Genomic DNA, 24468 nt, shown 5'->3' with positions numbered 1-24468 from the left:
TGCGCTTCGCGCACCGTGCGCACATGGAGAACATATTATGCACTTCCTTGTGATAGGTAATCTGTTGAAATTTTTTGGGGAAATGCTGTGCTCTTATATGCCATGCACAAATGGTGGCCTTTGGCCACCATTTGCACACGGGGTGGAGAGAGTGGGGTTTTTTTTTTTTAATAATTATTTACCGTACGCGTACGGTAAGGGTAATCGGCGAAATTTTCGAAAAATAAAAAATTACCGTTTTTTGCCTTGGGGGATCTTTGAAGACTCAACTAACATGGTTATGTGCATGGGCGCTGTCTAAACAGCCCCTTTATATGTTTTTGGCATTTGTTTATCAGCTCCCCCCTCAGAGTGCGAGAGAGAAAATGGCGGCCGCCGCTTCCTGGTTTCGACCGATTCGAATGTTTACTAAGATCTAAGGGCCAATCAGAATCGCGCTCGCGCACGCCACCGTACGCGTACGGTAAGCGCACCGTAAGCGCACCGTAAGCTGGCTCAGATATATATATTGATTTAAAGGCTATTTTCTCAGAATCTACTGAACAGATTTACACCAAACCTACAAAAGGCACTTCCTTGACCTGAGGACTACCTCTCTGCCAAATTTCAAGTAATTCTGTTCAGCCGTTCGGGCTGTAGCTGTGTCTAAAGGTCCTATGGAAAAATGCATGGGAAAAATGTGTTTTGGGACCCCCCTTTTATCTCGGCCCCCGCTTGACGAATCCCCCCGAGACTTTCAGGGTAGGAGCGGAGCGTAGCGCTCACCTATTTTGAAAAATTCGCGAGGATTCGTCAACCGGCGCCAAAGTTATTCAAAATAGAATGTTGCGGATTTCCTATGGAAACGTGGTCCTAACTATAACTACCTACTGGCGACCGCCAGTAGGTAATGTGTGTGTATATATATGATCATATGGTTTGCTTTTTCTTGAAGGATGTAGTGGTTTCTTTTCCATTATAGTCCACCTATTCCTTCACATGGTGCTCTTACTCGGCTTTGTATCTTCTGATGCCAGTGCTTTGCCCGTTGTGTAACTGGTTTATCTCGCTGCATTAGAGAATGGTATCATTTTTAGGTCTCGCCTACCCAGCGCGCATGCGTTGCATAGGAGGGGACCTCTTGGAATCATTCAGCTTTTTTGCCCAAAAAGTGCACGCTTTGCATTGCTTTCAATTGCAACGCGTGCACATTTGGCGTTTCCATTGCAGGAGCGAGCTTTATCGACATCTGTTTGTAATTATCTTGCAAACAGACTGTGCCTCTGCTCGCTCCCGCAAGGGAAACGCTGTGTGTGTCTGGCAGGCCGTGTCAGTTGCCTTGTAATTTGATCCCTCGCTCCCTGGAAGCAGTAATACTTTTTTTTTTTTTTCTTAGCAAGAATGAAATGCGGCGGCCTCGTTGTGTGTGCCTGGCTTGACATTGACATCAATGCTCTGCCTGGAGCAGGTGGGGACGGGCAGAGAATTCCTGCACATCACTGCAGCAGCTGCCTGGATCATGGCTGCCGCTGTGTGGGTGGGTGAGGGAGGCTGCGGCCTCCTGTAGTGTGTGTAGGACTCCGGGTTTCTCCTAGCTGACGCTTCGGCGCCCTGTCAGGTGCATGAAACGATATATAAATGCAATTACTCTTCAATACAGAGGTAATGCTGGGACAGAATGGCAAACTGTACCTGATGCGCGTCCTGAGCTCACTGTGCCACTGGAATCAAGCTATCCTGACTGAAGAGGGGTGAAACCCCGAAACCGGTCCTAGGATACTTGTTTCTGGTCCAGGGAGGACCTGGCTTGGCAGTTCGGGCTGGACTGTTCCCATGAGGGTCAAGACTGATTTGCATATGGCCAGTTCTAAACTGGGGTGGCATGATGAGTAAAAGAATGATGGATTTAACCCAGATCTCTTGACTAGGGGTGAATGTTTTGATTTGTTCTCCATTCTGTCAATCAGTTGTGTGTCTTTTGCTTTCTCGGCCTAATAACCGGAAGCATTGCAAAAACTGGATAAACTACTAATCTGACTCAAGTCCTGGAATATTGGGGTACAGTATATTTTTAATACAGGATAATGCGCTTTCCTTAAATATTAGGACCAGAGATGGAATTGGAAATTATCCTGGTGTTCCATGGTTGGTGGTAATTAGATTGTTTTTGCTTTCGAGAAGAAGCACAGAAATACAGCCTTTGACACGGTGCTCCACCTTACTCTCTTGAGCATCTGAAATACAGAGGAGTGTGGTGTTAACCCCTTAGCAGAGTTTGGTGCTCCTGTTGGAACTGTTTCTCTATAAAACATTGTCCCTCAACAAAATGAGCATTTTGTAGTGCAATAGGTCTCGCATTTACGCGAGTTTATGCTATTGGCATTGTAAATGACCATGCCTTTTATTTATGTTTTAAAAACAAAAATAAATGCATTGTTATTTGCAATGTTAAAAATGCATGGCTAAACTCATAAGGTCCCAAATGCGAGCCCTATTGGCTATGCCAATGCTTGTTTTTGTTTACAGTTCACTGATTTTTGTGGCGTGCTTTAAGTAAATTTGACTGTATGCTGCCAGTAGCCTTTGTGATTCTAAGTTACCTAGATCTGGCATGTAAAAGTGAACCAGAGGCTGGGTAAACTGCACCTATTAAAAATTGGCTGAAGTGGGAATAGTATCATGTTGTACTATTCTTTTTTTCTTTGTGGAGCTCCCCAAAGGATATGTCCCCACCCACAACATTCTAAAGTGGTGTACACATTTAGCAAGCTGAGGTGATTTTCTACAACATGCTATGCCCGCTAATTAAAGGCAAAATGAGTGAATTGTGTATCCTCTTCTGAGGTTCCATCCCATATTGCAGATCTATATGCTGTTGGTCGGGGCCACCCATTTACATGAGTTCAGATCTCTGCAGAGAAAATAGAAAAAGCGAAAATTGTGTATTTTGTTGAAATCAGTGGGTATAAAAATCATACTGAAGTCTACAAGCTTCTACTACTGTTTCACCCTCTCAACTCCTTAATGTCGCCATTATCTCAAGATGTGCCAAAACCCATTTAAACATATCATCCACTCTTCTCTAAAAACATCAAGCATCAAACAGTATTTCAACTCTGCTGCCTTTCAGGCACTCGGTAAAGTGCTTTGTTTGTAGACCTATGAGTGAGGTCAACAGGAGGTAGATGGGATTAAAAGCCACAGAGTGCTGAAAAGATATGCTTTAATCGTTTTGCTCTTGCAGCTACAACCCTGAAAGTGTAGCATTTACTGGAAATTAAATCACAAAGGTAGTACATCAAAATTATCAAAACCGGATTATTGTGAAATGGTACTGTTTATTAATTTGTAATTTATGATATTCTCATGAAACATATCACTTTTTCGAACACATAATAAATTGCTTAACTGTTAAGAATAGTGATAAAGATTAGATTCAGTATTATACAGATGACATGGAAAGGGGCAGTTTCCGAAAGAGTTTTCAGGTGACCACTTGATAAGAGCTGCTCTTGGTCAATTGAGAATTATAGTAAACGGGTTTGGGCAATTAAACTATTATCTAGTGCCTTATTGAACTGTATTGTAAGATATTCAGTGATTATATTTTGTATGTTTGTATTTATTAAGCAGTCTCCAGTCCCAGAAGTTACCAATGACCCTATGTTGTGCAATAATGAAAAGCAAAGTAATAGTATTCTGGATATGGTGACACTCCTGTAAATAGTCCTTCCTGTTATTTCTCGGTTTGTTAACAGTAGTTGAATGCTTTGTGTTGCTTTCATGACCATTACTCACCTAAATTGTCCATCGGTCCAATCACAAATCTAGCTACTTGGATTTACTCATCAGTTCTTGAATTTCTTGAATTTTCAGCTTTTTAAGAGAAGAAACGTAGAGCTATTTAACGAAGACTCTGCAATGTATGATGGCCCCATCATGGACTCCTTCGTCACATCTACCACAACTGGGGTAAGGTGTTTCTTCTGTGTAATATCTTCCCAGAATGCAGTGTTGCCAACAGATTGTTTCTGCATATATTGAACTACAGTTAAGAGGAAGTAAGGCGAAAACCACTCTGTTCATATTTAGTTGGTTTTTGAAAGTGCTTATGAATTTTCAATGCTCAGTTCAACCACACTACACTATTCTAAGACTCTTATCAGTTCCTATTTCACATTGACAGAGAGCACCCTTTAGAACGTTGCATAATTCTGTTACTTGTCCCATCATCCCATGTGCCACATGTAGCCATGCAAACATTCTGGACTTTTCCTTGTGTTTTCCCTGTATTGTTCCTTCTCCATATATTCATAGATCCTCTGTGAGTTCAGCCATTCCTCTTCAACACACGTTAGGAACAAAGTAGCAGCAATACAATAGGTCATGAAAAGTAGCCAGGAATCTACCCTACTCTGTGATTGTCTCACGCTCTACCTCTCTGCACTATACTGTTGTCGTTTGTCATTTTAGTCCAGGACGAGCTCTATGAATCATACATTCATTCATTTAATTAATCCACAAAGTCATTAGATTGCCAGTGGATGCTTTTAACTCTTCACTAATGAATGGTGGTTGTTCCACCCACTACAAAAATATGCCCAAACTCTGAAATGACAATGTACCTAATTTGTCTCAATGGCAACATGGCAGTGTATTCTGTACGTTGCTAAGTATGTTGCTGTCACCTTCTGAGTATTATTATAAAGTATTGCTATGTACAGTGATTCTTCATGCTATGTACAGAGCTCCGCTGTCCTTCTGGGTCTGACTCTTTGATAGGAAAATACTTTTAAACAACAAGAAGTACATGCATATATTTAGCTGTCCCGAAGCCCATGTGATCAGCGTATGCACTTGGTCCTAGTTGAAAATTTGCCCTTACGGCAGGGTTACCGTGGATTTTTAGTCTTTTTACTGAACCCCATTTTTGTTGAACATAGAACTGTGCATACTTTACTCCTGCTAACCAGTAGTAAAGTTCTTGTGGTTCCCTCTTTTAGCATAATTAAATTTGTGTATACTTGATTAGCATATTTAACTTAAAATAAGTCCTTAGTATATAGTACAGAGTGTACTCTGGGCCTGTAGTTAAATGTAACTCGTGGGCTGCAGCACCCAAAGTGCTACCGCCTGTATTTACTCAGCAAACCTGTTTCCAGGCCTACCATTATAGCCTGGCTCTGCAGTTTTAACTGCAAATTTGATTTGACAAAATAACCCCTTTTGACAGGCCTAAACCTTCCCTTTAAATAGTAATTAATTCCTATTGCCCGTAAGTCAGGGTGCATGGTATTTAACATTAAACCTTTGCATGCCCTGCTTTTAAACATATCCTTATATTGAAAAGGCCCTAAAAGCTATTTTCACTGCAGCTGGGTTGACTGTTCCAGGAGAGCATTGGAATACAATATTAATTTTAATAAATGTTATCTCCGGCTAGGAATTGGCTACAAATTTCATTTTTAGACTGTTCTAAATATTTATCACAAGCCCAATTTACTGGTGAACTCTGATTAGTAATAAATATTTTGTAAAAGGGTCTTTCAAGAAAATTACCTTTGCCCTTCCCGAAGTCTCGAGCAGAGCCGTGTCTCTGTGACGTCATCTTCGACCCCCATCGGCGTGGACTGCTACAAAAGTTTCCGAATGTTGCTTGCGCAGGGGATATTCACAAGGTGAGGAATCCACAGGCAGATACTGTATCGACCAGAAAAAGCGTTACCGAAGGTAAGTAACTTGTTTCTCTGTGCTATTGTTACCAGGGTGTTGAGCTCAGGTTAATTTGTTGACTTTGAGCATTCACTCAGATACGGCTTGCGAATATTACTTAAGGTGGATACTTAACCTCCTCTATTAATAACCCAATTTCTTACTGTTCTTTTGCTGTTTTCCAATGTTTTTCTATTTTGCTTGTATTCATTGCAGAGTTTTCAATTGTTAGTTTCTGTGTCCCTTTTCTTAATGAAGGTCATGCTTAACTTGCTTTTTATAGCCTGTTTTGATACACTAATGGACTGGATACCAACTGCAGCTCCTTAAGCTCTGGTCGAAGGAAAGCACCTGGACTTTCACTGTTCAGCTGAATTTGAAAACCCATGAGTGATGGTGAGATCTGGGCCTTGTGGCTTCCAGCTTTAGTCTTTAGCCACAGATTCCTTATTTTAAAATTATCACCAGGCATCCGGCTTGATCCGGAAATTTCTGAGCAGTACCCGTGGAGCTGGTAGTTGGTGGAGTTGGGCTCCGCGTCAGCAGTATCTGAAATGACGTATGCAGTACCTACATAGCTACCACCTTGGGGAACTGATGTCAGTTCTTTCCTTTCCACGCCAGATAGCGCAGGTCTTTGAAGAGCTACACCTCTGTATCTTTTTGACTGACTTTTTTGACATTTTATCAGTAACATTTTAGAAGATACCCTTTCACCTCATGTGATATGGATGTCCCCCAAGAAACTGTCTGTTTTCAAACCATGTGGCGCCTGGCACAGGCAGATGTCTGGGACAGACCACAACTTGATCTGTTTGTATTGTGTCAAGAAGGATCACAACCCAAAGGTCTGTGAGGATTGCCGCACCATAAACCTGAAGATGCTTAGGGAACGTACTCTCAAGCTTCTTGCCACCCAACTTCAGACCATGCAAGATCGTATGTCATGTGAAAGGTCTCAGGACCGTTCGCAGAGACTCAGTGACAGTCGGTGTCCTGGTCGAAGTACGCATCTAGTAAGTCGCACAAAAATAAGTTGTCGAAGAGGTCTTTGTAGGAGGCTGGCTCTGTATATACTGTACCAAAATTAGGTATAGTGTGCACAGAGTCCAGTGGAACCCCAAAGGTAGGCAGAGGTAAAGTTAGATAGCACCTCACTCTCTATTTGTGGTAGTGTAATCGAGCAGTAAGACCGTATCAAAGGACAATGTTAAGCATTTGTTCTACACACTCGACCAGTAAATTAATTCACACACTCAAAGACTGAACTTCAGACCAATTGTTTTTGGATGAAAATATTTCTTTTAGTTATGTTATTTTCTAGAACCGAGCAAGCCTGGCACAGGTAAGCAATAAATACTTTACAGTAGTAATGCAATTTGTAAACAGTTTGAATTGTAATTGCATATGCTCTTTGTTTGACTTACAGTATGGTTGCAGAGAAATGCAATACTTTGTAAAAACAGTACATAGACTTGAATGGGCATTTCAGTACAATACCAGGTAAGTTACTTTTTGAATTACTTTCCTTACACAGAGTAGTATACCTAGATACTACTCTGGGACATTTCCTGTTAACAGGTAAGTAAAATCGTTTTTGTTAAACAGTGCAATTTTAAAGAATTTCTTTAGGTTTGCAAACTCCACACCAAGAAACTTTTCCAAGAAAAACAGTCAATGTTAGCCCATGGAGGAAAATAGTGTTATCAGTTTTAAGGTAAGTATTTGGTAGTGGGAGTTGAGGTTCTGGGGGTAGACTTGGGGGTCCCCCAGGGTCAAGTATGCACTCTTGTTACACCTTCAGTGGCACTAGGGCGTCCGGGTGCAGAGTGCTGAGGCCCAATGTTATCCAATATGGGATAGGGGGCCTCCGGTTGGAGACTGCTGACGAGCAGGCCACTTGGTTGTGGGAGCCAAACTCCTAGACTTTAGCTCAGGGCAAATGGGGAAACAAAGTAGCTCCAAAGGTCCACCCTCAGCGGAACTGGGGCGGCCTGGTCCAGGGTGCTGTTTTGGCATCGGGCACCCTGTTTGCTATGGGGAACCTCCGGTTTGCAATGGCACTGCACGCTTGGGGGGCGAAGGTCTTCTGGGTGCTACCACCACTTTGAGAAGCAAGTTGGGGGTTGGTTAGGCACCGTCTGTTTGGCCAACCAAGTTCGTGGGGCGTCGGGTGCAGGGGTGTCTTTTGGGGTCGGATCTTCTTACCAGCTCCTGGTTGTGGTTACCTTCTGGATTTAGGCTGCAGGCGCCGGCTGGAGGCTTGAGGCAGGTCCGGGGTCGGCGGATCTCGGGTCAGGATCGCCTGGGCGACCTCCTCAAGGTGTTTACCTGCTCGAGCCGTGGACGGCGGGTGCAGAGTGGTGCAGATTCGTGGTGTCCGGTCTGAGCCAGAGGTTGCAGATGAACAAATCTGGTGTTCGTGGGACACAAAGTCTTTGTGGTTGAAGGCAAGCAGGTCCTCCGGGGTTGTCGAGGTTGCTGGCTGCAGGACAGACCGGGTTTTCGCAGGAACAGGTTCGAGGTGGAGACAGGCCGGTAGGGCTGGAACCAAGTCAGTGGGCGTCTTCCTCTTGTTAGCTTTGGCACAGCTGTTCGATCATTCTTCTTTTCTTGTTGCAGGTTCTTGTCTGAGGAGGCAAGGTTTAGGGATGCCCCGTAATACTAGATTTAGGGGCGTCACAAGTAGGTAAAAGATAGGAACCAATGGATCCCTTCCCTGGGGTGGGTACACCCCCTATTATGCCACCCTCAAGTGTGAGGGGGGCGTTAGGCTGTCCCTGGTTGGCTGAGTCCCCCATCTGCAAGATGATGGGGACTGAGAGATGTGCTTCACCTCGTCTCCCCCCACCTGAGGGGTGGACCTGGCAGAGTTGGCACACCTCTCTTCCTCACTTGTTTTTCCCGCTGGTTCTTCCGCCTAACGTGGGGGTCAGAACCAGTGCTGAAAGCAGCAAGTGGCCTGGGGAAGCTCACAAAGGCGGCTTCCCCTTCATGAACCCTGGCTATTCTGGCAGAGTAGGCTTTGCACCTCATCCCAGGATGTGCATTGTTTCAGGGCCCAGAGAGCAGCAGGCTCTCAAACCAGGGGTCCAGAAACCTGTCGGGTGGTGGCAGCTGAAAGCAGCCACACAGCCTGGACACTAGTGGTAGGTTAGTTTTCAGGGTGCATCTCCAAGATGTCCTTTCTGTGCATTTTTCATTAAATCCCACACTGTCATCAGTGAGGGTTTAATGCACTGAGGTTTGATACCAAACTTCTCAGTTTTCAATGTAGCCATTATGGTGCTGTGGAGCTCCCAGCACCATATACCATTAATGGCAGCACTGCACTTACAATGTCTAAAAATTGACTTTGATACTGTAGGGGTGCAGGGCTCATGCACCTGTACCCTCACCACTGGTATAGGGACCCAGGTAGAGGGGTGTCTGACCTATGTCAGGGCAGAGGGTTGTAGGCATGGCACACAGGGATGTGTGCCAGGTCAACTTTTCACTTTGTTCTGCACAAAACCACACGCCTGCAAAGGCAGTTTGTGTGTGTAAAGGTACAGGGCCTCCAAGGGTAGCACAATAAGTGCTGCAGCCCTTGGAGGTTTTCCCTGGTCACAGTGCCCTGGGTACCTGTGGTACCATTTACCAGGGGCTCACCTGTGGCTAGAGATGCCAATTAGTTTAGTTTTGTGGAAAGAACACAGGCCCTGGGAACCTGATTGGCAGGGACCCAGGGCACATCAAGTCAGAGTGCATCAGTAGTCTGGCAAAAAGTGGGGGCCTTACTGCAACAGAGACCCACTTTCCTACAGTGTTCAACTTCTCTTCCGTCCAAATCTTCAGACAAGATAAGGGAGCGGTGGCACTCAAGGCCCGGTGTCTCCGCGAAGCCCCAACCGGGGGCTTCTCTATGATTGTATGACTTCTCCAGAGCCGGAGAGACCCCGCCCTATTACGTGAGTTCCATGAGGCCGTTTACCTCATTTTTGGGCTGCCCGACTCACCTGAAGTGCCTTCGTGCCCTTGGGTTCGGGAGGGGCACCTAGTGGATTTCCACTGGCGGGTGCGTTCATGACCCCAGTCAGGCCCCATGGATCCGTTGCTGCATCCGGAGCTGCATCGCCAGCGAGGCTGAGACCTTTGCCGACACAGTTGAGGACATCATCCACATAGTCCTCGACTCCGACACATAGCAAGACCGGCTTCGCCCGGACCATGTCTTATGGGTCAGAGTCAGGACCTTAGGTCTATGACAGGTCTGGTACAGGGGATGAATGGGAAGTGTATGGCGACCCTGATGTATATTGCCACCAGTTGAATGATACTGAGGGCACCTGGTTTAAGGATCTGGTGGATGCCAATGGATTAGACACCTCATCTGACACTGGCTTGGTCTCCCCTCCTACTGTGGTTACGGATGAGGGGGCCTCTTTTGCTATGGTGGTGCGTAGGGTGGCTGAGGTCATGGACCTTCAGTTGCCCTCAGTGGCAGTCGAGACTAATGTCTTGATGGATGTGTTTCAACCCGGACTGCCCCCTCCAAACCCTTGCTCCCCTTTAATGAATCCCTTACTGATGTTCTCCTTGGGCCTGGTCCAAGCCTGCACAGGGGTTCCTATTCATTGGGCAATTGCATGCCACCACAACCCCACTGCAGGGGACTCCAGTTTCCTCACCCAGCACCCATTCCGGAGAGCTTGATGGAACAGGCCTCCACTTCCAGAATTAACCAAGGTGCGTTTTCTTCCACTCCACTGGATAGGGAGTCGAAGAAGCTGGATACATTTATTAAGAGAATGTTCTCTTCTGTTGGCATAGCACTGCGGTTGGTGAACACCACATGCACCTTGCGCTGTTATTTCCATACAATCTGGGACTCAGTTGCACAAGTGCTGCCAATGGTCTTTGAGGAGGTCAGAGTCATACTTTTTCGGGAGAGATGCAGCAAAGTTTGCCATATGTTGTCGTTAGGGCATGACTGATTCACTGGGCAGAGTGATTTCTTGGTCTGTGGCTCTTCGGTGCCATGCTGGCTGAGAACTGGCGGTACCAGGGATGTCGAAGCATCGCTTATGGACCTTTCTTGATGACTCCCATCTCTTAGGAGAGAAGGTGGACTTGGCTCTAGAGCGCTTTAAGGGTGCCAGTACTGCAGCCAGGTCCTTGGGTGTCTTTATGAACCCTCACCAGCCCTAGTCTGCCTTTCGTGGCCACAGAAGGGACTTCCAACCACGTCAGTACCCCCTTCCCAAGCCACCGGGACTGGCAAGCTTCCACACCTTTTAGTGGTTGCGGACGTGGTTGCCACAGACCGTGTGGGACAGGTAGCCAGAGTTCGGGCTAGTCCACCACTCCCCCAGCAGCCGCAACCTCCAAGCCCCTTTAGCTAGCCCACCTACCAGCATGGGTATGTGATAGGATAAGCTATCACCTGCCCCACTGGAGGTCAATAACCTGAGACCATTGGGTACTACAGATTGTACAAAGGGGTTACTTCCTTCCCTTTGTGGCTGCCCCTCCACCCATGCCACCCACTTATGACTGGTTGGTGAGGGAGGACCCTCTTTCCCTACTCCAACAGAAAGTGCTGGCTCCCTCTGCCAAGGTAGCAATAGAGAATGTGCTGGAATCAGAAGTAGGTCATAGTTGCTATTACCGCAAATTTCTAGTGCCTAAGGAGGCCAGTGGCCTCCGTCCTATACTAGATTTGCACCTTCTAAATCTCTTGCTCAAACAGGAAAAATTCAAAATGCTCACACTTGCTCAGGGCCTGTCTGCCCTAGCCCCGGGAGACTGGATGGTAGCGTTGGATTTACAGGACACAAGGTGATGGTGGTAGTCGCAGCACACCTATGGAGGCCTTGAATTCCAGTCTGCCCCCTACCTCGACGATTAACTGCTGAAGGCGGACTCGCCCTCCGGTAGATTTCTCGCACCTCCAGACTACGGCGAACCTCCAGCACTCGCTGGGATTCATGATCAGCTTGACAGTCACAACTGACTCCCTTTTCATCAGAGCTGTTCTGGACATGGATTTCATCGGCTCGATTCCGGACGTCGACGCGGGCCGCTGGGCCTATCCACGCCGTGAGGCCTACGGCTCATGGAAAGGACGCCTTTCAAAAAATGGAGCAAAATTTCCACACCGTGACCACCACAAAGTCTGCAACCTGTGCCTATCACCGGAACACGACGAGTCCAGCTGTCCAGCATTTCGATCCAAAAAGACCATTCGAGATCGAAGGGCTCGATGCCACATCATGGCACAGAGACCAGCTCCGGAACCAGAAAACATCTTTGAGGGTCCCGATGTCCCGGAAGAAGATTCCGAGGATCTACAAATCATCTCCGAAGCAGACGACTCAGACGACCCCATTACACCTGGGCAACGCGTGAGTACTCCTGCCCCTGCCCCAACCCCTCCAAAACCAAAGGCATTGGTCAAGACTTCGCCTGCTGGCCTCAGTCGAGACCGAAAACATCCTTCAGAAGCCCCGCCTCCGGGCTCAGCTCCGAAGAAACATAAGCCTTCCAGTAGCTCGGGCCCGAGCAAGCCGCATATCATTGTTCCACCGCCACCTTCGGCACCGAAGACAAAAGACCTCTCGGCACCGAAATCGGCTCCGACGCCTTTGGCACCGAAAACATCGAGGCCCATAGATAAACCGGCACCAAAAGTTTCCAAGCTCAAGATACAACTTCGGCTCCGAAAACATCATCGGCACCGAAACCACCGGCTAAGGACTCTCACACACCCCCTGAAGCCAAAAACTCCACGATCAACCAAAACCTCGATCGGAACCGAAAAAATCGGCGCCAAGAACTGTTCCCGAGGAATAAGAACTATTCCTTTCAGATCCCATTGATCCAAGACAGAAAAAGATCTATATTAAACCAAAGATTGGACATGTCACCGCGGTGCCATGTAAAAAACGGAAACTGGACACACCACCTGCCCCAGTTCCTATAAACAAGAAGGACTCTGCAAAATCACCTATTCCTCCTTCCTCTTCCAGAATACCTTCTACCCCACCCCCTCTGCCTACACTACCCTTACCTCTACCCTCTCCATCACATACACCACCTCCACAGGATGATGATGATGACCTAGGGGGAGGGGGTGATCCTAATGATCCATTCACGGATCCAGATGCCGCACCACTGGATGATTGGGCATTCCCTTTACCAGACATGCCTGACCCTCAACCATCTCCCTCCAAACCATCACCTCTAGATGATAACCTGGGGTTTGGCCAATTATTAAATAGAGCAGCACTTTACCATGGCGTCACCATGCTTTCCGACGCACCTGAGGAAGACTTCCTATTAGATACTTTTGAGCAGTCTCAAAAGTCGGTACAAATTTTACCTATGATTAAAGGAGTCATAAAACACGCCCCAGAGGTATTTAAAGACCCCGTCCGTGCCAGGGTTCTTAACCCAAGAATAGAAAAGAAATATAGGCCTGCCCCTGAAGATCCTTGTTTCATCAAAGAACAGCTCCCTTTGGATTCTTTAGTTGTTTCCAATGCTAGGAAACGCGCCAACTCCCAAACCACAGGAGATACACCTACCATTGGCGTATTGCCAACACCCAAGCCCTACTAGCACGCTATGACAGGGCTCACTACGACCAGTTGGAGAATCTGTTACAACATCTGCCAGACCAATATAAAACCCAGGCAAATGACCTTATCCAGGAGGGTAAACTTATCTCAAATGCGTCCATTAAATGTGCGCTTGACGCCGCAGACACTGCCTCTAGAGCAATAAACACAAGCGTGCTCCTTAGACGACATGCCTGGCTACGCATTTCAGGCTTTAAGCCAGAGGTACAAACTACCATACTTAGTCAGCCATTCAACCAAGAACAGCTATTTGGGCCAGCAGTAGACACTGCCCTTGAAAAGATGAAAAAAGACACCGAGACTGCTAAGTCCATGGGAGCATTACAGTCTCCACAACCACGTGGCTCCTTTCGACGCTCCTTCTACAGAGGAGCCTCCAAGAATATGGGAGCGGACACCTCCTCTACTTTCAAACCCGCTACACAAACATCCCCCAGTAGAGGATATTTTAGAGGAGGATATAGAGGAAACAACAACAAGGGACGAGGTTGAGGCAATACCAACACTCGCACCTCCCCTGATCCAAAACAGTGACTTTCCTCCAGTCCCCCCAGACCATTCCACTCCAGTCGGGGGGGAGACTCGAACAGTTCCTACCTGTCTGGAACTCCATCACAACAGACAAGTGGGTAAGACAAATTATCCAGTATGGTTACTGCCTGGAACTCACAACTACCCCCCCACATATACCACCCAAACAGCGTTCCATGTCACCACGCTCCTCAAACAAGAGGTTCTCTCATTGCTTCAAAACCACGCAATAGAGCCAGTTCCCTTACAACATCAGGGTACAGGAGTATACTCGCTATACTTCCTAATCCCCAAAAAAGATAGGACTCTAAGACCAATACTCGACCTCAGACCCCTAAACCTGTATATAAACTCGGATCATTTCCATGTGATCACTCTTCAACAGGTGATCCCACTTCTACAACAAGGCGATTTCCTTGCCACACTAGATCTCAATGACGCCGACTTCCACATTCCCATACATCCTGCTCACAGGAAGTACCTAAGGTTTGTGGCGGACGGACGACACTACCAGTTTACAGTCCTTCCATTTGGAGTAACAACCGCGCCCAGAGTATTCACCAAATGTCTAGCAGTAGTAGCAGCACATCTCAGAAGACAACAAATTCATGTCTTCCCGTATCTAGACGACTGGCTAATAAAAGCCAAGTCATTCACCAAATGTGTTCTACACACTCCCCAAACTATCCAAATCTTACACAACTTGGGATTCACAATAAACTATCCCAAATCTCATCTCCAACCCTCTCACATACATCAGTATCTGGGAGCCACCATAAACACCTCCAAAGCCCTATCCCAGCCCAGCCAGGATAGCCAATATACAAGCTCTTCTCGCAAAATTTCAAACCCAACACACTCTTCCAGCAAGAGTGTTCATGCAACTCATAGGCATGATGGCATCATGCATCTTCATTGTGCCTTATGCAAGACTTCAAATGCGTCCCTTGCCAGAATGTCTAGCACGTCAGTGGAACCAAGCTCACAGACAACTTACAGATCTGGTGTTGGACAGCCGCACACATCGCTCTCTCAAATGGTGGAACATAAAAAACCTGTCCAGAGGGCGGCCGTTCCTAGAGCCTCTTCCACAGATTGTGCTGACAACGGACGCATCCCTCACAGGATGGGGAGCCCATCTCCTCGGGCACACCACTCAGGGCAAATGGACCACTCAACAGAAAGGGCTCCATATCAATTACCTGGAACTGCTAGCAGTGTTCCTAGCACTAAAATCATTCCAACTACATCTCCAGAACAAGACTGTTCTCATCCGGACGGACAACATGACAGTCATGTATTGCATACAAAAACAAGGAGGCACACATTCTCTTCAGCTGTCCCAGCTCGCACAGAACATTTGGAGATGGGCCATTCCCCAGAACATATACCTACTTGCAGAACACCTTCCAGGGGTTCACAATCAAATTGCCGATCTCTTAAGTCGACAAACTCAACAGATCCACGAATGGGAATTACATCCACAAGTCCTACTGCCCTTTTTCCAACAATGGGGCCAACCAGACATAGATCTGTTCGCCACACACGAAAACGCAAAATGCCTAACCTTCGCCGCCAGGTTTCCCCACCCGGAGGCAAAGGGCAATGCGATATGGATGAACTGGTCAGGCAGATTTGCGTACGCTTTTCCTCCTCTCCCACTCATTCCATTAGTGGTACGCAAGCTCAGGCAACAGTCTCTCAAACTGATCCCAGTAGCTCCCACATGGGCACGCCAGCCGTGGTTCACAACACTACTGGAACTCTCGCTATTTCCACACCAAAAACTGCACCTCTCCCCGTCCTTATTAACCCAGAACCATGGAGAAATCAGACACCCAGATCCAGGTCAATTGAATCTAGCGATCTGGCTCCTGAAGTCCTAGAGTTCGGTTACCTAAACCTGCCACCAGACTTCATGAATATTATAAAGGAGGCCAGAAGACCTACCACTATAGCATGCTATGCGGCAAAATGGAAGAGATTTGCCATTTACTGCACTAACAATCATATAAACCCGTTGGATGCATCCATCCAAGACATCATTTGCTACTTACTGCACTTGCAAAGATGTAATTTGGCATACTCATCCATACGTCTCCACCTAGCAGCATTAGTAGCCTACTTACAAAATCGACAACACTTGTCACTATTTAGAGTACCTGCGATCAAAGCCTTCATGGAAGGACTTAAAAGAATTATTTCTCCCAGATTACCACCCTCTCCAGTGTGGAATCTAAACATTGTTCTTACAAGGCTCATGGGACCCCCATTTGAACCTCTGCATAAATGCGAACTACAGTTCTGTAGTAGGGGATCTCTGTGTATAGTCATAATCTAGTGAATAGTCCCGCCCATGTGCGTGGACCCGGGAGCAATAAAAAATAATCTCTAAAGGTGACAAATCATGCAGACCTGCATACACCTTTAAGAGAGAATTTAATTTAAAGACAGATAATGCAGCCTATACCCACAGGCTACACTGTCCAGCACTTCAACTAGAATTCCACCAACATCCACAAACAGCACTGCCTGTCCAGCTTTTCTCCACATAGGAAAAAACCCTGCCTCTACCAGCAAAAGCCTCTGGAATGATAGAGAGGAAGGAGTGGACAGACAAGCCCCATAGGCTGCCATTATGTGGCTTAGAACAGGATACTGTGCCTTTAAGAAAACTTTCCAGATTTCCAGAACTTTCCCCAGTATCCCAGAATGCCCAGCAGGTCCCTTCTACTTTCAGTTCTTTTTTCCGGCTCCTGCTAGCAGGACCCTGGAGCATTGAGCTCTCCCCTTTTCAAGGGTTTATTGTCGTTTTTGTCAATTTTTGTCACTTTTTCAAGTGCTTAGTAGCTGGTACTGTCAACATGCCTGGCTTGTTCGACAAGTGCCCGGAATGTGGTAGAAAGAAGGCTAAAACAGATCCACACGAGGTGTGTATAGGTTGCCTTCCCCAGTCCCACGTGCCTGAAGACTGTGATATCTGCCACTCGTTCTCAGCCAGGACCCTGAGGGACAGAATGAAGATCAGGCTTCAAGTCCTGGAGGAGAGAAGGCTGAAGGCACCAGGTGGGTCTGGAGGGGCTGATTTGGCCCATAGTGAGGCCTCTGGGGGGCTCCCCAGGGGCAGGAAGACCAGTAAGCGTCCCCACTCCCCGTCGACGTCGAGGGCGTCGACGGCAGCGTCGAGGAGGATGACTACCATCTGTTCGCCGTCTCCCCAGGGCTCTGGGGAGAAGCGGCGTAGACGTCGAGGGACCTGAACAGGCCGCTGTCGACTACATCGGCATCTTCGGCGACGTCACCGTCCAGCAGTCGGCGTCGAGATCGGACCCGGCGTCGGCGCTCGCCGTCGAGGGGAGATCGCCGTTCGCCGTCGGTGAAGAGGAGACGGTCGCCGTCGCCGTCGAAGAGACGATCGACGCCAAGAAGATCGCCGTCGAGGCGCAGGTCGCCGTCGAGGCGCAGATCGCCGTCGCGGCGAAGATCGACGTCGAGGAAGAGCGAGTCATCGGGATCGGTGTACTCTGTGGTGTATACGTCTCCTCGGATGTCTACGTCACCGCCTCCTCCCCCTCTGACTCCGCCAACACCACCGCCACCGCCACCACCGCCTCCACATCCGCTGCCAGCACCACTGCCTCCGCCGCCCCCACCTCGGTCGTTACCACGCACTCCGTTGGGGCTGCCGGCGGTTCCCCCGCGGTCGGTGTCCCTTCCGAGGTACCCGACTCCGCCGCAGGGGACTCCGAAGCCGCGACGTCCGCGGTCGCCGGGACCGGCTAGACCGGCGGGCAGACCGAAGCCGAAGAGGTCGCGCTCCCGCTCTCTCAGGAGGAGAAGATCACGGAGCCATGGACGGTCATCGTCGGACTCAGGACGACGCCGTAGGAGGCACAGGTCCAGGTCGCACACGCGGTCCTCGACCAGAGACTTTTCCCCGACGCTGTCGGACTCGCCGGGGACTAGGGTGTCTCCGGTGGATGATTTGGTCTCTTTCCAAGAGGTGCTGTTGAGAGGTGCAGCAAAGTTGGGTATCACGGTGACGGTTCCGACGCCCACGACGTCCGTGATATTCGAGACGCTTCATAAGAAACATCTGTCTCGCCCTCTACTGCCTCTTGTACCAGGACTGGTGGAGCCCGCGTTGGAGCTGTTCCTCACTCCCGCGGTGACGAAAGCCGCCCCCTCCAGGCTCATGAAAAAGTATAGGGCCCCGGAGTCGGACCCTACCTTTTTGAGGGTGGACCCGAAGCCGGATTCGGTCATCGTGACGGCGGCGAGGAAACAACATGCGACCGCTCCTTCATCGACGGTCCCGCCTGACAAAGAAAGCCGCTGGCTGGATTCTGCGGGCAGGAAGGTGTGTGGGACCGCCGCCACCACCATGAAGGCGGCGAGTGCAGGGGCTTTGTTGGGGCGTTACGACCGGGCCCTGTGGGAGTCCCTGCAGCAGTATGCGGACCTGCTGCCCCGGGACAGGAAGGAGGACTTCTTGGAAACAGTGTGCGAAGGCATGCTGGTTTCTAATCGGGTGATCGGCGTGGCGGCGGATGTCTCCTTGTTGGCCGCCCACGCCTACTGTCACGGAGTCCACCAGAGGCGGCATTCGTGGCTGCGCCTGACGTCCCTCAAACCAGAGGCGCAGCACAGAGTGGCCAACCTGCCCTTCTCGGGGGAAACCCTGTTCGGAAAACATGCGGATGATGAGATGGCCCGCATGAAGGCGGAGGCGGAAACCCTGACGGCCGTCGGGTTGGAGAAGGCCGAGAAGAAGAAGCGCCCGTTCCAGAGGCGGTTCGGGTCTACGGGCAGAGGGCGTGGGCAGGGTTCGGGACAGCAGCAGCACCAACAGCAGCAGTTCCGGAAGCCCTTCCAGAAACGCCAGAGGGGTAGAGGAGGCCAGCAGGCGACTACCACTACCAAGGGCCCGGCTGGGTCTCGGCCCTGAGCGGCTACTTCCCCCCTCAACCGTTACCCACTCCAGTGGGGGGAAGCATTCAACTTTTTCCGGCAGAGTGGAGAAAAATTACTCCGGACAAGTGGGTGCTGAATATTGTTTGCAATGGATACAGTCTTCGGTTTATCAGCCCGCCTCCAACGATTCCGCCGGTCAGCTCTCAGTACCAGCTGAGAGAGCTCCAGGCGGAGGCAGACATCTTGTTGAGAAAAAAGGCGGTAGAAGAGGTACCTCTGTCTCAAAGGGGAAGAGGTCTGTACTCTCGGTTCTTCCTCGTTCGCAAGAAGGACAAGAACGAGTTCAGGCCCATTCTGGATTTGCGACAGGCAAACAAATGGATTCGCAGAGAGAAGTTTTGCATGCTATCGTTGCATCAGATTTACCCTCAGCTGCAACGGGGAGACTGGCTCTGTGCCATAGATCTACAGGATGCGTACTTCCATGTGCCCATAGCACGGAAGCACAGGAAGTTCCTGCGATTCCAAGTCGGCGCCAATCACTATCAATACACAGTACTGCCATTCGGGCTGAAGTCTGCGCCCAGGACCTTCTCGAAGTGCATGGCGGTGGTGGCGGCACATCTGCGAAGGAACAAGGTGTTTGTCTACCCGTATCTGGACGATTGGCTGATCAAGGCTTCATCCTTCTCGGAAGCGCAAGTTCACTTCCGATGGACGTGCGCTCTCTTGCACAAGCTGGGGTTACACGTCAACATGTCCAAATCGGTCCCAACTCCGGTCCAGTGCATACAGTACCTGGGAGCCTCCATTGATACGCGGTCAGCAAGCGTGTCTCCTTCGGAGGAGGGACGGTTATCACTCCTTCGGAAGGCTCAGGACCTCAGGGCTGCTCCATCGACGACAGTGAGGAAGGTGTCTTCTCTACTGGGATCGATGACCTCCTGTATCTTCCTCACGCCGCACGCACGGCTACACATGAGACCACTGCAGGAGTGCTTGGAGGATCAGTGGGATCAGAGGACAGGCTCTTGGGACGACAAGATACGACTGTCTCTGCATGCTCTTCAGTCTCTGAAGTGGTGGTGTTCGGCGGAAAACCTCCTCAAGGGGGTTCCCTTCCACAAGGACATTCCCACGACGAGTGTCGTGACGGATGCGTCTCTCCAGGGCTGGGGAGCGCATTCCGGGGACTTGCAGATTAAAGGAAAGTGGTCTCCTTTGGAATCGACGTACCACATCAATTTCCTGGAACTCAGATCTGTCTTCCTGGCACTGAAGGCCTTCCTTCCGTCCTTCCAGACCAACTCACTGCTGATACAGACGGACAATACAACCACGATGTATTACCTCAACAAGCGGGGGGGTCGAGATCGCGCACTCTGTCACAGGAGGCGCAGGCGATCTGGCACTGGCTGCTGGCCCGAGAACTGACTATTACGGCCACGCATCTGCCAGGGGTGCAGAATGCTCAGGCGGACGCCTTGAGCAGGCTGATTCAGGAAAACCACGAATGGGTCATAAACGACGAAGTACTAGGAGAAGTCTTCGCAAGGTGGGGGACTCCAGACGTAGATCTGTTCGCCACCGCCGAAAACAGCAAATGCCGAGACTTCGCATCCAGGTACTACCAGCGGGGGACGCTGGGGAATGCGCTATGGATCGATTGGTCGAACAGCTTTCTGTACGCTTTTCCACCCATTCCCCTGATTCCGGCAGTGCTCATCAACTGTCCCAGTCCAGGGCGCGGATGATCCTGATCGCCCTGGAATGGCCCAGGCAGTGGTGGTTCACGGACCTACTTCACCGGTCTCTCCTTCCTCACATGCGGTTGCCGTGCAGGCCGGACCTTCTCACGAAGTTCGGGGGGCGGATGGTGCACCCCAACCTCTCGTCTTTGAGTTTGGCGGCATGGCTCCTGAAATATTGCAATATGGCCATCTGAATCTACCAGAAGATTGTATGGACATACTGAAGGAGTCTAAACGACCTTCCACTAGGACATCCTATGCCTACAAGTGGAAGAGGTTCTGTATCTGGTGTAAGTCCAAGAACTTTGATCCGACGACATGTAAGGAAGATGTCATCCTTCCGTACCTTTTACATCTGGCGCAGTCTGGCCTTAATTTCCATTCCATTAAGGTTCATCTGGCTGCTTTGACTGCTTACAGGAAATGCCCTTCACAGACTTCCTTCTTTCAGATCCCTGTGGTCAAGGATTTTTTGGAAGGCTTGAAGAAAGTGTTTCCTCCCGTCAGACTTCCCTCGCCTTCCTGGGACTTGAATGTGGTGCTGTCCAGACTGATGAAGGAGCCCTTGGAACCCATTCACAAGGCTTCATTGCAGCACCTATCCTGGAAGGCGGCGTTCCTAGTGGCCATTACATCGGCCCGCAGGGTGAGTGAACTTCAGGCATTATGTTGTCAAGAACCTTATACTGTATTTCATGCTGCTAAGGTTGTGATGCGTACTCACCCTAAATTTCTTCCTAAGATTATCTCGGACTTTCATGTCAACCAGTCCATAACTTTACCTACGTTCTTTCAGAATCCCTCTTCGCCAGCGGAAAGGTCTCTCCATTCCCTGGATGTTCGGAGGGTGTTTTATCTGGATAAGACCAAGGAGATTCGTAGGTCTGACCAATTGTTTGTTAATTATGGATCAGTCAGGACTGGTCTTGCGACCTCTAAGCAGTCCATTTCTCGGTGGATTGTGTCCTGCATACAATTGTGTTATCAAAAGGCTAATAAGACCTTAGGGGGCAAACCTAAGGCTCATTCCACCAGGGGCAAAGCTGCCACGACGGCTTTGCTGCGTAATGTTCATATTGCGGAAATCTGCAAGGCGGCCACTTGGAAGTCGGTCCATACCTTTGCTGCGCATTACTGTCTGGACTCTGATGCCAGGGCAGATGCTCAGGTTGGGCAGGCTTCGCTGCGAAATTTGTTCGCACAGTAGTGGTTTTGTCTTGTTTGTTCTCCACCGCTGTTGTTGTGTGGGGATGGGCTTGCCATTCTATTCACTAGATTATGACTATACACAGAGATCCCCTACTACAGAAGGAGTAGTTTCTTTTCTGTAACTCCAGTTCTGTAGTAGGGGTATCTCTGTTATAGTCATAAGCGCCCGCCCTCCTCCCCGGTGGAGAGATAATTATTCATATGTAGAATGCTACAGGTCTGGCGTGCTACGCCTTCAAAAAGAACTGAAAGTAGAAGGGACCTGCTGGGCATTCTGGGATACTGGGGAAAGTTCTGGAAATCTGGAAAGTTTTCTTAAAGGCACAGTATCCTGTTCTAAGCCACATAATGGCAGCCTATGTGGCTTGTCTGTCCACTCCTTCCTCTCTATCATTCCAGAGGCTTTTGCTGGTAGAGGCAGGGTTTTTTCCTATGTGGAGAAAAGCTGGACAGGCAGTGCTGTTTGTGGATGTTGGTGGAATTCTAATTGAAGTACTGGACAGTGTAGCCTGTGGGTATAGGCTGCATTATCTGTCTTTAAATTAAATTCTCTCTTAAAGGTGTATGCAGGTCTGCATGATTTGTCACCTTTAGAGATTATTTTTTATTGCTCCGGGGTCCACGCACATGGGCGGGACTATTCACTAGATTATGACTATAACAGAGATACCCCTACTACAGAACTGGAGTTACAGAAAAGAAACTACTCCTTCCTCACATGGAAAGTGGCCTTCCTTATCGCTATCACATACCTCAGGAGGGTAAGTGAAATCCAGGCTTTAACCATACTTACAATTATACCGCAACAAAGTGGTTCTTAGAACAAATCCGAAATTCCTTCCAAAAGTCATATCTCCGTTCCATCTTAACCAATCAGTAGAGTTACCAGTGTTCTTCCCAAATCCAGACTCGGTAGCTGAAAGAGCTCTTCATACCTTAGACGTTAAAAGAGCCCTTCTTTACTACATTGACAGAACCAAATCATTCCGCAAAACAATTGTTTGTTGCTTTCTCTCCACCACATAAAGGCAACCCCATTTCCAAATCTGGGATAGCTAGGTGGATAGTTAAATGTATCTAAATATGCTACCACAAGGCTAAACGCACACTAACAGTTCCCCCTAGAGCGCATTCCACGCGCAAAATAGGGGCTTCCATGGCATTCTTAGGAAACATTCCCTTAGAAGATATATGTAAGGCAGCCACATGGTCTACAACACACACCTTCACTAAACACTATTGTGTTGACGTGCAAGCAAAGCAACAAGCTTCTGTGGGTCAGGCTGTCCTTAAAACGTTATTTCAAACTGCTGCAACTGATACAGGTGACCACCGCTAGGGGAGACACTGCTATATAGTCTATCCTAAGTGTGTGGTCTGCAGCTCATATGCCTCGAACGGAATATGCTACTTACCAGTATGCATCTGTTCTTGGCATGTAGAGCTGCAGAGCCACACATGCCCACCCACCTCCCCGGGACCTGTATCATTTCCAGCATTGTCTTACTTAGACATCACACATGGACATCTCTCTCTTTTCTACAAACTCCATAATTTCCCATCATGGCGAAAAACAATCTAAGGATGGAGTTGATGCCCATGCGCACTGTAGTCCAAGGGAGGAGTCGCCCATCTTGTGACCAAAGACTTCTTCCGAAGACAACAACCTGCAAGCATCCGAGCCTAACACCAGATGGCGATCTACTATCCTAAGTGTGTGGCTCTGCAGCTCTACATACCAAGAACAGATGCATACTGGTAAGTAGCATATTCCTTATATAGTGCTTACTACCCCTGACTAGGCATCAAATGCTTTTTGAACGAGTAGCATGCTACTCTGGAACATATAAAGAATTAGTGTTTAATTAGTATAGTGAAATATGAAAGTAATTTGAGTGGTGGATAGGTTAGTCAGTTATTTGGATTCTGAAGGATAGCGGAGGGATAGAAGAGGGAAAAAGGTTTGCATTTATATAGCTCTTGTTACCCCTGATGGAGTATTGAAGCGTTTTTTTCGGCAAGTAGCACGCTACTCTGGGACCCATAAAGGATTTGTGGTTAATTAGTATAGTGAAATGTGAAATTAATTTGAGTGGTGGATATTAGTCAGTTATTTGGATTGCGGAGGGATAGAAGAGGGAAAAAAGGTTTGCATTTATATAGCACTTGTTACCCCTAATGGGGTGTTGAAGCTTTCTTCGCGAGTAGCACGCTACTCCGGAACCCATAAGGATTAGTGGTAAATTAGTATAGTGAAATATGAAAGTAATTTGAGTGCTGTTTATTAATCAGTTAATTGGATTGAGAAGGATAGTGGAGGGATTGAAGAGGGATAAAGGTTTGTATTTATATAGCACTTGTTACTTCCGATGGGGTGTTGAAGCGCTTTTTTTGGCAAGTAGCACGCTACTCCGGTACCCATTAAAGGATTAGTGTTGAATTAGTATAATGAAATATGACAATAATTTGAGTGGTGCATATGTTAGTCAATTATTTGGATTGAGAAGGGTAGCAGAAGGATGGAAGAGGGACAAAGGTTTGTGTGTGTATATATATATCTATCACTTGTTACCCCTGATGGGTTCTTCCCTCCATCAAGTGAAGGCTAGTGCAGGTGTTCATGGACAGCACTGCCTTGTGGTTCTGCAATAAGCAGGGCAGGGTGGGGTCGTGGACCCTTTGTCAGGAGGCTCTGCGTCTATGTGCATGGCTGGAACACCAGGGTATTTCTCTGGTGGTTCAACATCTGG

At 48.4% G+C, this 24468-nt stretch overlaps 1 protein-coding gene across 1 annotated transcript in view; it reads left to right on the top strand.

Moving 5' to 3' along the window:
* Nucleotides 1-24468, top strand: part of KPNA6 (karyopherin subunit alpha 6) — a 370132-nt gene that overhangs the window by 66756 nt on the left and 278908 nt on the right. The window contains exon 3 of the mRNA XM_085648440.1: nt 3856-3951. Within this exon, the coding sequence (XP_085504566.1) occupies nt 3856-3951 (96 nt within the window). The remainder of the gene's footprint in view (nt 1-3855; nt 3952-24468) is intronic.

Source organism: Triturus cristatus, chromosome 3_2 (assembly GCF_964204655.1).
Source record: "Triturus cristatus chromosome 3_2, aTriCri1.1, whole genome shotgun sequence".
NCBI classification, from domain to species: Eukaryota; Metazoa; Chordata; class Amphibia; order Caudata; family Salamandridae; genus Triturus; species Triturus cristatus.
The sequence above is the reverse complement of the archived record's forward strand: the minus strand, read 5'-3'. Positions and strand labels throughout refer to the sequence as shown.